Raw genomic sequence first — 17,118 nt, forward strand, 5'->3', positions numbered from 1 at the left:
TGAATTCTTTGTTTTTAAAGAAGAAACAGCATTGAAGCATTATTTGGGGGGAAAAACACACACACAAAATCCAGCAACTCAGCATTCATGAGCAACTCTATACTATACCAGTATGTGCCTGTGCAGTGGAAGGAAAACAATTTTGGTAAGGAATTAAAACTTTAGCTTTAAACTTCCAACAGGTTGATATTTATAATGAATGATGAATAAACAACTTTTAGTATTGTGTTGACAGTGCCTTTTAGTTTTTAAAAGAAGTCACCATATCTTTGATAGCTTTAATTTCAACTTAAACTTTTCTTTTTCCTTAAAAAAAAAACAAAAACCCTGAATTTGCAGCCAACAAAAAATTAGATAAATTCTCAGGTGTGTATTTCTTCTGACTTTTATTAAGATATCTGTTAACATTTATTAGAGATGCTTATGGGTTGACTTTTTTCTTCAAGGGGAAAGTTCACTAATAGCTGAGTTTTATACATATTACAGCAGCAATCCTTTTGTTGGTGTGTGTTGCAACCATCTAGATGCTTTGAGATGCTCATGTATTTTTAAATTTATTTATACATGGGGACTATCGTTGGTAGTTTTTTGGTTAAACCTAAACATGACAGGTGTTATACTTATTTCTTTACTGTAATCATTTTTTTGCCTTTTGCATTATATAGGAAATATATCCTGGACAGTTCCAACCATCTCTCTGTCACAAATTCATAGCCTTGTCAGATAAAGAAGGAAAACTACTTCGGAACTATACTCAGAACATAGATACACTGGAACAGGTTGCGGGAATCCAGAGGATAATTCAGTGTCATGGTTAGTAAATTTTAGAATGCTTTCTGTTATTTAATTAGTTTCATAGGAAAAAATAGGATTAGAAAGTAGGTTGCCATCCAGAAATAGATTAAGCTTTTTTATTTAGTCATGTTATCAGTTCAGATAAATTTTAAAAAGTAGAATACAAAAAAATTTAACCAGAACTATTGGCCTTGATACTTAATTGTACAAATTAATTGTATAGATTAATGTCCTAATGTGTTTCAAAAGGTGTAGCAGTTATATTCCATTAAATTCTTCTAAATAACCTCCTTTGATTATAAAAGTAATATTGACATATAAGAAAAACATGACCTCTTTAGTTTATGAAACTAAACAAATGGATAGTTCAGATGTATAGAATTTAGAAATTTAGAAGACTTTCATTTAATTGCGGGATAATTAAAGTAGGCGCAGTCCATTTTCTTATGTATCTAAACTGTTTTTGGGGTGCGTGGGTAGCTCAGTCGGTCAAGTGTCTGCTTTCAGCTCAGGTTGTGATAGCAGGGTGCTAGGATGGAGCCCTGCATGGGGCTCCCTGCTCAGCGGGGAGTCTGTTTCTCTCCCTGCTTGTGCTCTCTCCCTCTTTCTGTCAAATGGATGAATAAAATCTTAAAAACAAAAACAAAAAACTTGTTTTTAATGTATAACTATTAATTAAGCTAACGTCACACGATTATAGCCTTCCAACTCTAGAGTTTTAGCTCTGGAGGAATTGGTTTATTTTATTGAAAAGAATAGCTTTAGAAGGTATTACTATGTCAGCATCTCAATTGAGGACTGGATTGTCTGTATTTATTATGTGTAAGTATTTTAATTATTCATCCCTGAGAGTCCCCTGTGGAATCTTAATTCTCTTTTCTGGGGTCAGACTTTATAATCTTTGTGGTATGTTTAAATAAATAGAAACGTAATTTACTAATGCATGTGTGTATTGGTTTTTAGGATCCTTTGCAACAGCATCTTGTCTGATTTGTAAATACAAAGTAGACTGTGAAGCTGTACGAGGAGATATTTTTAATCAGGTAATTTATCACCCATATTTTAGGAATTGTGCATATCTTTGGTCTCTTTTTTTGCCTCCACATTATTATTTTTTTCTTTTTTTCTGAAAGTGTGTAGTACAGAAAGATGCCAGGAAGATAATATCACCATTGGAAATGCTGATGAAATAAATATATAAGACCCTTTTAATCCCTTAAGTTGAAAACTGCTCTATAATGTCTCTAAAATGATGAAATTGGCTGATTATCCAAGTTAAAATTAAAAACCCAAATCATACATGAGGTGTTGCAATATTAGAGTTTCTCTTACTTTCCCTTTTAGTGCCTGTCGTATTTTGAATTTTAAATTAGTTCATTAGTTCTTGGTATTCCTTTAAAACATTTTAAAACATTTAAAAAGTTACTCTAAAAGGTATTTCATGTATGATTGCTGTCCTCCAAAAAAGAAGTACGGGAAAATAATGGCAGAGAATAAGAACCATCAGACAAATTTTATGTGCTTAGCCACATATATAGTTAATCAGACATAATTATGAGTGGAAAAGAGCACATTAAAATGGAATCTCTGTCTTAAATTTTTTGAGAGGATTAAGTCATGTGTACATATATACAAGTGTTGGTTTTTCTTAATCTGTGGTGGACTCTTAAATATCAAATGTAGGTCTTCAAGGATATTACAATAGCTACATACTTAGACAGTAACACCATTGTATTTCATTGTATGTTGGTAAAGTCATTGATGGGTGACATTGCCATTGAGGGTTGTATTCAGTTTTCCCTACTATTTATCCATAGTTTTTCCTCTTTGATAATCCCCCCCCCCCCGGACTTAAACACATGGCTTATTTCATATGCTTCTACACTTCAGTTTGAAAATACTTTTTTTATGTGGGAATTTTATTCTTTAAGTTTTAAATTTTAATTCTGATATAATTAATAGTATTTATATTAGTTTCACTACAATATAGTGATTCAGCTTTGATAATTTGGAAATGCATTCTTGGGAAGTGTGTAAGTGTTGATTATTTCTAACTTGAGTGCTTTTCCTTTTCCTGTCTCAACCAAAATCTGGAACCTGTAGGTGGTTCCTCGTTGTCCTAGATGCCCAGCAGATGAGCCACTTGCTATCATGAAACCAGAGATTGTCTTTTTTGGGGAAAATTTACCAGAGCAGTTTCATAGAGCCATGAAGTACGACAAAGATGAAGTTGATCTCCTCATTGTTATTGGGTCTTCCCTGAAAGTAAGACCAGTAGCACTAATTCCAAGTAAGTTGGTGATGACTTTTACAGCATATTTCTGTACAGATTGCCATAGGTTGTGGGTCTCTACAGTGGACCCCAATGATCTTATTCTCTCTGTGGGTTAAAGAGTGGTGAAGAGCCAAACTTTATTTCTTGGTGTTGTTCATATTTGTGGAGATTGGTTAATTTTTTGATGCAGGGTTTGGGAAAGGGAAAAACTAAAACAAGGGGAAATAGCTTTTTCAGTGGAGTGTGTTTCTATTATGATAGGAGTTAGCTTCAGCTAATTTACATACACTTAGGAAACAGTCCTTAATCTTTTTTTTTAAAGATTTTATTTATTTATTTGACAGAGAGAGAGATCACAAATAGGCAGAGAGACAGACGAGAGATGAGGAGAAGCAGGCTCCCTGCTGAGCAGAGAGCCCTATGCGGGACTCGATCCCAGGCCCCTGGGATCATGACCTGAGCCGAAGGTAGAGGCTTAATCCACTGAGCCACCCAGGCGCCCCATGTGTGTTTCTAGTCTTAATTTGATTATAGTTGTTGATCGTTCAAATGTAGTTGATTTTTAGTTCCAATAAGTTTGTATGTTTAGTTAGAATTAAATGTAATCTAGAAGTGTAATATACTCACTTAAGAGTATTTGGGGGCTTGATATTATTGGTCTGTTTTTATGAGAGTAACAGTCATGCCTTGGGGTATAGGAGTGGCTCAGTCAGTTGGGTGTCTGAATTGGGGTCCTAATGTCAGGGTCATGTGGTCCTATGCTGGGCATGGTGCCTGCTAGGGATTCCCAAAAAAAAAAAAAAAGTAACAGTCATGCCTTGTCATAATCATTGTATGTGGATCAACTTTACCCATAAGGGATTTTGTGTGTTTGAGAAAGCTCAAATATAATTTAAGTCCCTTTTACTCTCAGGAATATTTAACATTTGCTCTCATATTATCTCTTTTCTCCCTCTAATGAGGAAACAAGGGGAGAGGAAGATAGAGTGATTAAATTCAGTCGCATGAGGTGTGCCCTAAAAGGTGAGGGGAAAAGAATATCAAACTTTTTTTTAAGATTTTAAAAAATTACTTATTTATTTGAGAGCGAGCAAATGCATGGACGTCTCAACCTCAGGGGTACCTGACACAGGCCTCAATCCTAGGACCCTGGAATGATGACCTTAGCCGAAGGCAGATGTTTAACCAACTGAGCCCCCTAGAAGCCCCCAAACTTTTTTTTTTAGAGGATTTTATTTATTTATTTTAGAGTACATGCATGCAGGAGGAGCAGCAGGGGGGAAGGAAGATGGAGGAGGAAAAGACTCCCTACTGTACTCCCACACTGAATGGGGAGCCCAAACATGGGCTGATCTCAGGACCCTGAGATCATGACCTGAGCTGAAACCAAGAGGATGTTTAACAGACTGAGCAACCCGGCCGTCCCGAGAATATCAGACTCTTTCAGAGAATTAAATTAGAACTCTACTTGAGCAATCATATAGGCAAGCCAGAGCAAACAGTTGGAAGACACTGAACCATGACACTGAACAGGAGTTCAGCTCTACAATTCTGCATTTTTTTCCTACCTGCATGTGATGGCTTTATCAGTTTCAGTCTTCCCAAAATAGCTGTGAAATTCTTTGACAGAATATAGGATAAAAAAAAAATTTTTTTTAAAGATTTTATTTATTTATTTGACAGAGACAGACCACAAGCAGGCAGAGAGACAGGCAGAGAGAGAGAGAGAGAGGGAAGCAGGCTCCCTGCTGAGCAGAGAGCCCGATGCGGGACTCTATCCCAGGACCCTGAGATCATGACCTGAGCCGAAGGCAGCGGCTTAACCCACTGAGCCACCCAGATGCCCAGAATATAGGATAAAATTTAATGAATACCTTACTTTATTTTTTAGTTATTTTTTCTCTTTAAAGGTAAGCAGAGACATTCTTAAAAGCTTTCTGTGGGGCAGTATTAATAGTGTGTTGCTGATACCCAGAAGTTATTTTTAAACGATGTAAAACACAGGTATATAATGGTGGAAAATGGATTTGAATGAATTTCCACACATTGTATCAGGAGCTGTTTTGATAGAGTAACCATCACTATGTGCCGAGAGCTCTTCTATGCACTTGACGAATTCTGACTACAACCTTGTGAGCAAGTTCTGTTACCCATTATACAGTCAAGGAAATTGAGGTACACAGTAGAAGAGCCTGAGAAGATTGCTCAAAGTTAATCAGGTGATGGGAAACAGGACCTGAAATCTTACCAAGATGCTTAACTTCTCATCTCTTTATTTGATGGCTTGGTAGGAAATGTGATGGCTTGGCTAAATAGTAGTGGCTGGTTTCTTTTTTGGTAATGGGAGCATGTTAGATTTTGTATAGTGTTTTTATTGTGGCTTTATTAGCTCCCTTCCCTTTTTCTAATGCATTTTTCATCTCATTTTTAGGTTCCATACCCCATGAAGTGCCTCAGATATTAATAAATAGAGAACCTTTGCCTCATCTGCATTTTGATGTAGAGCTTCTTGGAGACTGTGATGTCATAATAAATGAATTATGTCATAGGTTAGGTGGTGAATATGCCAAACTTTGCTGCAACCCTGTAAAGCTTTCAGAAATTACTGAAAAACCTCCACGAACACAGAAAGAATTGGCTCATTTGTCAGAGTTGCCACCCACACCTCTTAATATTTCAGAAGACTCAAGTTCACCAGAAAGAACTTCACCACCACATTCTTCAGTGATTGTTAAACTTTTAGACCAAGCATCTAAGAGTAATATTGATGATCCTGGTGTGTCCGAGTCAAATGATTGTATGGAAGAAAAATCACAGGAAGGACAGAATTCTACTAAGAACATTGAAAGCGTTACTGAACAGGTGGAAAGTCCAGATGTGAGGAATGTTGGCTCTAATACTGGGGAGAAAAATGAAAGAACTTCAGTTGCTGACTCGGTGAGGAAGTGCTGGCCAGCTAGACTTGCAAAGGAGCAGATTAGCAAACGGCTTGATGGTAAGGAAATGCTGTTGGAGGTATAATTATTTTACCATTTTTTTTTTAAAAGATTTTATTTATTTATTTGACAGAGATCACAAGTAGGCAGAGAGGCAGGCAGAGAGAGAGGGGGGAAGCAGGCCCCCTGCTGAGCAGAGAGCCCGATGCGGGACCCGATCCCAGGACCCTGAGATCATGACCTGAGCCGAAGGCAGAGGCTTAACCCACTGAGCCACCTAGGCGCCCCTTATTTTTACCATTTTGAAGGTGTAATTATTTTAACAAAATATTTGCAAGAAATAAGCAATTTTGGCAGGTTAGTTGATAGAGGGTAGCTTTAGGCAGCTGGATATAACAGTTGTGTTTAGAGAAACTGTAAAGTTGAGAATTTAACCTAGAAAAAGGTTTAAACAGTGGTATCTTACAGTAGGGGAAGACAGTGTATTAATTAAAGTGTTCTCTGTATCTTGTGTTCCTCCAGGGAATGAGAAGGTAAGCATTGAATTGAGAAGAAAATTGGAAAATAAATTGTACTCTGCCATTGTCTGGTGAGCTTTAGCTGGTAGAATAGATGACTCAGATTTGGGTGGTTACCATAGGGCAGCTGCTTTATTTATATACATTATTTGATTTTAATATCATGAGGCAGGAACTATTACTATTTCTCTGCTTTTGGTGGGGAAACTGAGGACTATGGAGGTGTAAGGACCCTGTGCAATAACAGGACATGGAAGAGCCAGTTTGGATTCCAGGTCTGTCCTCAAAGCCTGTCCTCTGAATCACTATGCTGTATTGTCTCAGATCTAGAAAACATCTGATCCTTCTCCACAGAATATTAGGAATAGCATCTACCCAGTTTTTTGTTTTATATTGGTGACACAAAATAATCCGTTTCAGGTGTTTCACATGGTGATTATATACCTTGGGAAATGCTTACCATGATTAAGTGTAGAACTGCCACCATACAAAGTTAGTATGACACTCCACCCTCCCTTCTCTGGCAACCACCAGTTCTGTTTTTATGAGTCTTGCTTTTTAGATTCCACATGTAAGTGAAACTGTATGGTATTTGTCTTTTCTCTGACATACTTTACTTTGCACGATACCCTTTAGGTCTTCCAGGTCCATCTGTGTCGCAAATGGCAGAATTTTATTCTTCTTTATAGCTGAGTAATATTTCATTGTAACATCTACAACACTTTTTTTTTTTTTAATTTTATTTATTTATTTGACAGAGATCACAGGCAGAGAGGCAGACAGAGAGAGAGGAGGAAGCAGGCTCTCTGCTGAGCTCGATCCCAGGACCCTGGGATCATGACCTGAGCCAAAGGCAGAGGCTTTAACCCACTGAGCCACCCAGGCACCCCTACAACACATTTTCTTTATCTGTTTATCCACTTATCTGTTGATGGATATTTAGGTTGCTCCTATATCTTGACTATTGTAAGTATTGCAGTGAATATAAGGGTACATATATCTTTTCAAATTAGTGTTTTTGCTTTTTTAAAGGAAAATACTCAGAAGTAGAAATTTTTATATCTAGTTTATTTTTTTTTTTTGGATCCTCTGTACTGTGTTCCCTAGTGGCTACACCAGTTACATTCCCACTAGCAGTTTGTGAGTTCCTTTTTCTTCATATTTGTGCCAGCAGTTTTCTTGTCTTTTTGATAATAGCCATTTTGACAGGTATTAGGTAATCTCATTGAGGGTTCAGTTTGTATTTTCCTGATGGTTAGTGATGTGTTTAGCACTTCATTCATGTCTTTGGGAAAATGTCTGCTTGGGGCCTCTACCCATTTTTTTTTTTTTTTTTTAATTTTATTTTTAAGTAATCCCTTCACCCAGTGTGGGGCTCAGATTAACAACTCCGAGCTTGAGAGTCATGTTCTCCATGGACTGAGCTAGCCAGGCGCCCCTGTTTAGCACCTCTGCTGGTTTTTTTTCATCCAGTGTTTCTGCTGCTGTTACAGGAGTTTTTTGTATAATCTGGATGTTAACCCTTTTGGGACACATCATTTGCTAAGTATCTTCTCCCAGTCCATAGGTTGTCCTTTTATTCCTTTGGTTTCCTTCACATGTAAAATTTTAGTTTGATATAGTCCCAATTACTTTTAGGTCTTTAATCCATTTTGTGTTTATTTTTGTATGTGGGGTGGGAAAGTGGTTGAGTTTATTTCTTTGTGTTGCTGTCTAGTTTTCCTAATAGCATTGATGGAATAGACTGTCTTTTCCTCATGGCATATTTTTGCCTTCTTTGTCACAGATTAATTGACCATATAAGTCTGGGTTTATTTCTGGACACTCTGTTCCATAGATTCGTGTCTTATTTTTGTGCTAAATTTGTACTGTTTTGATTACTGTATACCTTCATAGTACAGTCTGAAATCAGGGAGCATGATCCCCTCCAGTTTTTTGTTTGTCAAGGTTGCTTTGGCTATTCGGGGTCTTTGTGGTTCCATAAACACTTTAGGATTATTTATTCCAGTTCTGAAAAATGCTGTTGGTGTTTTGATAGGAATTGGATTGAAATCAGAGATTGTTTTGGATAATGTGGACATTTTAATAATACTAATACCAATCCATGAACACAGTAGGTCTTTTACCTCCTTGGTTAAACTTATTTCTAGATCTTTTAAGTCTTTGATGCAGTTTTAAGTAGGATTGCTTAATTTCCCTTTCTGCTACTTTATTAGTGCATAGAAACGTAACATATCTGTCCTGTTTTGACACGTAAGACCTCTTTATCAAGTAGTAGTGTGAAAAATCCTAAAGTAAAAAAATATATATATTCTAACTTCAATGTAACAATCTTGTATAACTTTTTTTTTTTTTTTAAGGTTTTATTTATTCATTTGACAGCGAGAGAGAGACAACCAGAGCAGGAACACAGAAGCAGGGGTAGTGGGAGAGGAGGGAGCAGAGATTTATTTAGGGCTTGATCCAGGATGCTGGGATCATGACCTGAGCCAGAGGCAGACGCTTAATGACTGAGCCACCCAGGCACGCCAATCTTGCATAACTTTAAAACATTAAGTCCCATTTCATTTACAGTATATTACTTGTTCTAATCATTACCGTAAATGAGTTTTAGTTCATTTGAGTAAGACTTCATATTTTCCATACCAGGCACACTGTGTATTAAGTTCTGGATATACAGTGATCAGTTTGTTGATGTTTGTATATAGTTATAAGAAATGTAGATGCTACTTGGAGGGGATTAGGTTATAGAAGGCTTTCCAAAAATCTAACTTCTGACTTTGGTCTAGGACAGTAAGTAGGGAGGTAAAAGAGGGAACATCTTCCCAGGAGAAGAAACTAGGAAAAGCATAGAAGAATGCTTATGTTTGCAAATGTGACAAGAGCCAGAAGTAGAAAAGTTGCTGTTCAGGGACACCTGGCTAACTCAGTTGGTAGAGCATGTGACTCTTGGTCTTAGGGTGGTGAGTTCAAGGCCCAAACTGGGCATTGAGTCCACTTAACACTATTTAGTCAGGTAAATACTGGTGTCTATTATACACAGCGTCCGCCTACTTACTGGAAGACTTTTGTGCTATAGATTTGAGTATCTTTTTGACAGTTGGGTCAAACAGAAAACTCTTTGCTGGCCCCAGGAAGCAAAGATTAAACCTGGAGCATTCTTTAGATTTTTCTCTACTAATTTAGGCCTTAAAGGAACAGGCTTTGGTATTAGACCTGATTTGTCTCAGACCTACCTGGGCAGAGTTATTTAAGCTGTTTCTTAATCTGAAAGATGGGATAAAATAGTCTGTATTTCAGCATTGTGAGATAAATTTTAAAAGATAACTGATGTAGAGTGTAAAATTGGATGTTAAAAACAAATTACCACACTAGTCTTAATTTATGTTTATCATGATTTCTGTTGGTGAATCAGGGTTGTAAAGGAGAAAGAATATGGGAGCATATATGAGGCAAACTTTAAGTCTGTCTTGATGGTTCCCAAGAAGAGCCAAAACCCAAACATGTACGGATTCTTGGGCTGAGAAATAGTAGATTATTCTGTTCATTGGGGGGCTAACACAGAATGAAGCATTTTTTAGAAGCACGGACAAAAACCGTTTTAGTAAAATGAAAACAGCCATGTGCTGGGGCCTCTTACAAGAGATAATAAGTAGCAGATGGGCTTTTCTGTTAGCAGCCAGAATACAGGTACTCCCTCTTCCATCATGGAAGTTGATGAGAGTAGCTTAGAAAACTGAAGAATACTATGTGTTCTCCCAAAATAGAAGGAAATAACATGGTTTTCACACTGCAGTTTGTGATCTATTAGTGGAATGTGAAATCAGTTTTGTGGGCTCACATCAGAATTGTTATGCACAAATTAGGTTGTTTCAAAGTGAGAACCTCATCGTGATGGGGAATAAAGTTTGAAAGCCATTTTGAAGAGAAACCTAGATATGGAGGCGCCTGGGTGGCTCAGTGGGTTAAAGCCTCTGCCTTCGACTCAGGTCATGATCTCTCACAGTCCTGGGATCGAGCCCCAAATCGGGCTCTCTGCTCAGCAGGGAGAGAGCTTCTCCCTCTCTCTCTCTGCCTGCCTCTCTGCCTACTTGTGATCTCTGTCAAATAAATAAATAAATAAATAAATCTTAAAAAAAAAAAACAAAAAACAAAAAACCTAGATATGCTTTGCAGATGGCGTGTCACTTCAGAGCAACTATGTTCGTAGCCAGGCTTTTGTGAATCAGTCTGGGATATGATGCAATAATTAATGACATTTATTATGTGTATAAACAGGCTTAAGTTAAAAGTTACTTGTTTTTATGAATTCAAAGGCAGAAAATTTATTTCATCATTGAAATTTCAAGTTCCCAGGGCATCTGGGTTGCTGAGTGGGTTTAAGCCTCTTGTCTTCGGCTCAGGTCATGATCTCACTCAGGGTCCTAGGATCGAGTACTGCGTCGGGTTCTCTGCTGGGCGGGGAGCCTGCTTCCCCCTCTCTGCCTAATTGCGATCTGTCTGTCAAATAAATCCTTATTTTAAAAAGATTTTTTTAAAAAATTTGACAGACAAATTTATTTGACAAGTAGGCAGAGAGGCAGGCAGAGAGAGATGGGGAAGCAGGCTCCCGTTGAGCAGAGAGCCTGATGCGGGGCTCAGTCCCAGGACCCTGGGGTCATGACCTGAGCCAAAGGCAAAGGCCCAATCCACTGAGCCCCGCAGGCACCTCAAGTAAAATCTTTAAAAAAAATTTCAGGTTCACACCAAGGGGTGCTATTAACCTGGAACCCATAACTTAGGGGAGAGAGGAATTGTCCTCACCATCACAGGTCATATCTTAAACTATGAATGCAAATTTGGGAGGAGGTTGGAAAAGAAAGATTAACGTCCAATGCTAGATCAGTGTTTCTCATACTTTGTCTAGGACTTAGGTAAAAATTGATTGATTCAGTATGTGGGTGGTGGGGCTTGAGAACCTAAACTTTCTAATAAACTCTCAGGTGATGCCATTGCCTGCAAACTACACTTCTGAATAGGTGGTGAGGCCATTATGGAATTAAAGGTATTTCACAATAATGAAGGTGCTTTGAAGGCATACCATGTGCTTTAGAGAAGTTCTTTTCAGTGAACACGAACTGAGGAATGTCGGCAGGCCTGGATATTTCATGTGATGAATTCTTGTTCAAAGGAGTTGGTTAAGTAACCTTTTTTGAATAATGGTTCTGTGTAGTTATTCATACTTAGTTGATAGAGTTGTGAAAATTAATTTTCCAGATGAGGAAATGGAGGCAGAGAGATTGCCCAAATAGCAAAACAGAACTAAGATTTGCAGCCGGGAGTGAGTGCTTAGTTTTTGAAGAACACTATAGTAATAGCCCCTAGTATGGATATTCAGGTAAAAGGCAGAGCTGGAATCTATAATCGGACCAAATTAGTCTTAGAAAACTGGGAATAACTTACTTCTCTTTTATTACTGTATTTCAGGTAACCAATATCTGTTCTTACCACCCAACCGTTATATTTTTCATGGCGCTGAGGTATATTCAGACTCTGAAGATGACATCTTATCCTCTAGTTCTTGTGGCAGTAACAGTGATAGTGGAACATGCCAGAGTCCAAGTTTAGAAGAACACTTGGAGGATGAAAGTGAGATTGAAGAATTTTACAATGGTTTGGAAGATGAAGCTGATGTTAATGACAGAGCTGGAGGAACTGGATTTGGAATTGGTGGTGGTGATCAAGAGGCAGTCGGTGAAGCTCTATCCACGAAACAGGAAGCAACAGACATTAACTATCCATCAAACAAATCATAATGTAATAATTGTCCAGGTACAGGAATTGTTCCACCAGCATTAGGAACTTTAGCATGTCAGAATGAATGTTTACTTGTGAATTCAACAGAGCAAGGAAACCAGAAAGGTGTAATATTTATAGACTGGTAAAATGGATTTTTTTTTCCCATGGGTAATTTTTAACTTCTTATTTCTGTACTTGTACACTCAACACTAACTTTTTTTAAAAGAAGGGTACTAAGTATCTTTAATCACCTGTTGGTCAAAACTTTCTTTTAAAGGTTCATTTGTATGATACATCCATATGTATATATAATTTTGTTCTTGCCTAGTGAGTTTCAACATTTTAAAGTTTTCAAAAGCCATTGGAATGTTAAATTAAAGGGAACAGCTTATCTAGACCAAAGAACGGTATTTTCACACTTTTCTTTATAACATTGAATGGTTTGAACTCCTTAAATGTCTGTTCTGCTAAACTTTTGATTCTTTATTAGCACAATTACCTATTTTTAAACACTGGCATTTTCCAAAACTTGTGGCAGCTAACTTTTTAAAAAATCTCATGACATGCAGTGTGTAGAAGGAAGTCAACAATATGTGGGAGAGCACTCTGTTGTCTTTGCTTTTTAAAGTAAGACTTGGTGCTAGGAGTTTCAGGAATATTGTATTGTTGAAATGAAGATGGCTTTTGTACTTCCTGTGGACATGTAGGAAATGTCTATATTGGCTCCTAAAACTAACCTGAAAAAAATAAATGCTTTGGAAATGTTTTCAATTGCTTTAGAAACAGTAGTGCCTGCCTGGGTACCCTTCGATTCAAGAATATTTGCCCTTGTTTAAATACCTGTCACTGTGGTAAAATGTGCATCAGTTCTTTCCCACAAGTATTAAACTGCCAAGATGTGAATATGCAAAGCCTTTATGAATCTATAATAATGGTACTTCATCTGGGAAGAGTGTAATATTTTGGACCGCTGCTTTTCTTTTCCATTAATGAGGGGAGCAACAGGCCCCTGATTACGGTTCCAAAGTACTAAGATGTTAATTATAACTCAGCCAGTAAGTACAGGTCTCCTGTTGGGAGGATTTGGTGTAATAGACACCAAACTGCTAGCCTAGTATTGCAAAGATCAACATGATGTAACTTGCAATAGAATAGTTAATGAATGAAATTAGTTTCTGTAACACCTTTATTTAAAAAGCTTAGCCTGCCTTAAAACTTAGAGATCAAACTTTTCCAGCTGCAGAAGCTTCTTAGCCTTTCCAAAAAAAGTTCATACTTTATAAAATTGCACTGAGCAATTTATTTTCCAGACCTTTACCCCACATTACTCCCAAATTATAAAGTATTCCTATGTTGCTTTAGTATTTATTACAGTTTTTAAAAAGGGTTTGAAATATAGCTGTTCTTTAAATACCCAGCTAGGACCATTACTGCCAGAGAGAAAAATTTTGTTGAATGGCCACTTCCCTACCTAAAAGATGTTTAAATCTGAATTATTTGGCTACACTAAAGAATGCAGTTTATTTAGTTTTCCATTTGCATGATGTGTGTTTGTGCTATAGATGATATTTTAAATTGAAAAATTTGTTTTAAATTATTTTTACAGTGAAGACTGTTTTCAGCTCTTTTTATATTGTACATAGTCTTTTATGTAATCTACTGGCATATGTTTTGTAGACTGTTTAATGACTGGATATCTTCCTCCAACTTTTGAAATACAAAACCAGTGTTTTATACTTGTACACTGTTTTAAAGTCTATTAAAATTGTCATTTGACTTTTTTCCTGTTAAATTACATTGTTCAAGGTATAAAATTTTAATCTTAAAGATAACTTGGCACAGCTTTGAGGGCCCTAGTAAGATGCTTTCTTCTGACATTTCTTCATTCAACTTGAGTCTAAACAGAATAGTAAGCAAACACTGGTTTTAGCAGTTGGTGCTTCACTAAAAGTTTCAAAACTAATAGTTCAATTCTAGGCCCAGAAACCTTTGTAGGTGAAAAGTGGGGAGAGGCAAGGCAGGGCTCAAGAACTTGATATACAGAAGACCTGACACAAGTTCAGGACTTTGGTAGTAAGAATACAAAAGAGTAGTGGAAATATGGTGAACTCAGGAGTATTTGGAGCCTCACAGATACCACAAGTCTGAACACACAGGAAGGTCTGGACAAAAAATGACTGCAGACCACATCTGGTATGAACTTTTGAAGGCTGCCCTGTCCCTTCAAGTTCTTGAGTGACATACTACTGTTCAAGAAGCCAGGAACATGCCCCTTGCCTTCCTCACCAGCAAATTTTTGAAGTGAATTTTAAAACAGTGCTCTTATACGTCTAGGTTATTTATAAAATGTAAAAACAAAACGGTACTCTGCCCTGGTATGTCCTGTTTTCACTAGAGAAATTACCTGTAAAAATTTCATCTTCAGGTATTATAAAAAGAACAGAGACTGCATTCACTATATGCACCAAAATGGAAAGGTTCACACCTTAAAAGGTGGTGGTCAGTTTAAGTAAGTAGTTAAACTAAATACATGTTTTGACAACAGCTAATTTTAAGCCTTGTATTCAGTCTCCTTGGTTAATGCAGTATATATTTCACTGGTTGTAATACCCTAATTAACGATACATGATGGTTTAGTTAGCACTGCTCTTCGTGGTATTGGGAATAATAGTGTGCTTTCAATCAGTGGTGGGTTTACATCATCCACCAATGAAGCAACTATTTGGTAAGTTTCGTTTGAAAGAAGTCTCAACTCCTAGACTTGTAACCTAGAAAGGCAGTGTGTGTATGTACACCATAACAAAGTCTGAAGCCTTAAGCTAGGATGTTATCAGAAATACGAAGAAATGGTCTAATGACCTCTCCTCCCCACTTCTGAGTGCCTCTCAACTATTAAATTGTCTGGGAAATTTTTTTTAAAACAATGTGTAACTTGGGCATCACTCCTTAGAGATAACATTTAATTGGCATAAGGAGACCCAAAAGAAGGTACCTCCAGAGGTTTGAGAAAGGAAAAGAACAGGGGAGTTCCCTTCTGCATTTGACTCTCCATTCCAGAGGGGGTTGGTCTCACAGGGAAGGCAGACTTCCATGAAACAAGGGGACTAGTCTCAATTTATCTCTAGGAGTGGTTCAGCAATTAGCAAACACTGGCAAAAATAGGGGGTTATTGGGGCACCTGGGTGGCTCAGTCGGTTAAGAGACTGCCTTTGGCTCAGGTCATGATCTCACAGTCCTGGGATCAAGTCGAGCTCTCTGCTCAGTGAGGTTTCTCCATCTCTCTCTGCAACTCCCCCTGCTCGTGTTGTCAAATAAAATCTTGAAAAAGAAAATAGGGAGCTATTACACCAGGAAGAATTCCTTGGTAAAGGAAACTACCACAAAGAGTATGGATGGCCAAAGTACAAAAAACGTTGGGGAGTAAAGAAGTGGCTAACAGGAATACATGCCCTTGCTCTCAGCTCACCATATGCTGCTCCTTCAGGGGAAGACTGCCGTGTTACACTTTGAGGACTTTTTGTTAAACAAAAAACTAAATGTAAAAACCAAATGTAAGAAAGGCTAGGGCTTTTTACTGTAATTCTCTAGTTTTAAAAAACTGCATTCTGGTTTTGTTGCATGCAATGTATGTCCTGGTTCTACCATTTCAGTCAGTTTGAACAATGGCTATTGATTAAAATCACTACTGAACCAGACAGGAGCTACAAACAGCTAACTGCTCTTACTAGATCTGTACAGAAGCCAAGTATTTTCAAGTTTAGTCCACTCCATAATCACAGTCTATAATTTAGTGAACTCAGTATTTGCTTACTTTCTACACTAATATACAAAGCTCAAGATATTTTTCTTGCCTTTTTTTAAAAAAATAGGCTACATACTCAGTGTACAGCCCAATTCACAGCTCGAACTCATGACCCTGAGAACAAGACCTGAGCTAAGATCAAGAGTCAGATGCTTAACCAGCGACTGAACCACCCAGGTGCTATTTTTAAAAAAAAGCAAACAGCAGTTTGAAAAATCTTCAATGGCATTTTAATTTTCTACTATTAATCTCTCTTCTGTGAATGCTACTTACTGTATGTCAGCAGCAACAGAGGGAGAAGAGTATAAGACTCACCCAAATTAAGCCTTGTACTGTTGTGCTCCTAGATAAGATGTACCATATCCTTGTTAAAATATTTGTTCAGGGCGCCTGGGTGGCTCAGTTGGTTAAGCAGCTGCCTTCGGCTCAGGTCATGATCCTGGAGTCCCGGGATCGAGTCCCACATCAGGCTCCCTGCTCGGCAGGGAGTCTGCTTCGGCCCTCCCCCATCTCATGCTCTCTCTTCTCATTCTTTCTCTCTCAAATGAATAAATAAAATCTTTAAAAAAAAATATTTGTTCAATGAAATCCATCTGTATTAATCCAAAGTGACTGCTATTTCACAGATCAGCTACATATAGCGTAAAGGTTACTAAAGAAAAAAAATAATCTGGTACATACACATGAGTTTTCGATGTGAACAATCACTACCCTCAAGAAATGGATGCACAGGGAAACAATACAAAATGAAGAATTTTCAGAGGGAGAGTGCTACTTTGAAAGCTGAATTACTATATGTGAGAATACTGCTTAAGTGCTTCCATCTATATAAAAAGACACAGATGGCTTACCAGTGGCAGTTTTTAAGTTAAACTGGAAAATAGAGGTCCACAATCCCTTCTCCAAAACCCTTGGGCTCATTTGCATTTTTGAATTCTGAATGTTAACAGATTTTTTAAAGCACCCCAAGGGGTCTGAGGCAGCACTTAAGATCAAACACACTAAAGTAAACCT

The 17,118-nt window shown here is 37.5% G+C and overlaps 1 protein-coding gene across 3 annotated transcripts in view; it reads left to right on the forward strand.

The window, feature by feature from the left end:
* Positions 1-14,061, forward strand: part of SIRT1 (sirtuin 1) — a 28,748-nt gene extending 14,687 nt beyond the window's left edge. Inside the window, exons 5-10 of one of the 3 annotated variants that reach the window (XM_032312588.1) lie at positions 666-813; positions 1,759-1,838; positions 2,899-3,085; positions 5,502-6,065; positions 6,529-6,539; positions 11,991-12,291. In XM_032312588.1, the coding sequence (XP_032168479.1) occupies positions 666-813; positions 1,759-1,838; positions 2,899-3,085; positions 5,502-6,065; positions 6,529-6,539; positions 11,991-12,131 (1,131 nt within the window). In that variant the 3' untranslated portion in view covers positions 12,132-12,291. Of the gene's footprint in view, positions 1-29; positions 146-665; positions 814-1,758; positions 1,839-2,898; positions 3,086-5,501; positions 6,066-6,528; positions 6,540-11,990 lie in introns of those variants that run through there. The other 2 variants (XM_032312589.1, XM_032312587.1) reach the window with 2 other exon arrangements.
* The last annotated feature ends 3,057 nt before the right edge of the window (positions 14,062-17,118 follow it).

The sequence above is a fragment of the Mustela erminea genome, chromosome 14, assembly GCF_009829155.1.
Source record: "Mustela erminea isolate mMusErm1 chromosome 14, mMusErm1.Pri, whole genome shotgun sequence".
NCBI lineage: Eukaryota > Metazoa > Chordata > Mammalia > Carnivora > Mustelidae > Mustela > Mustela erminea.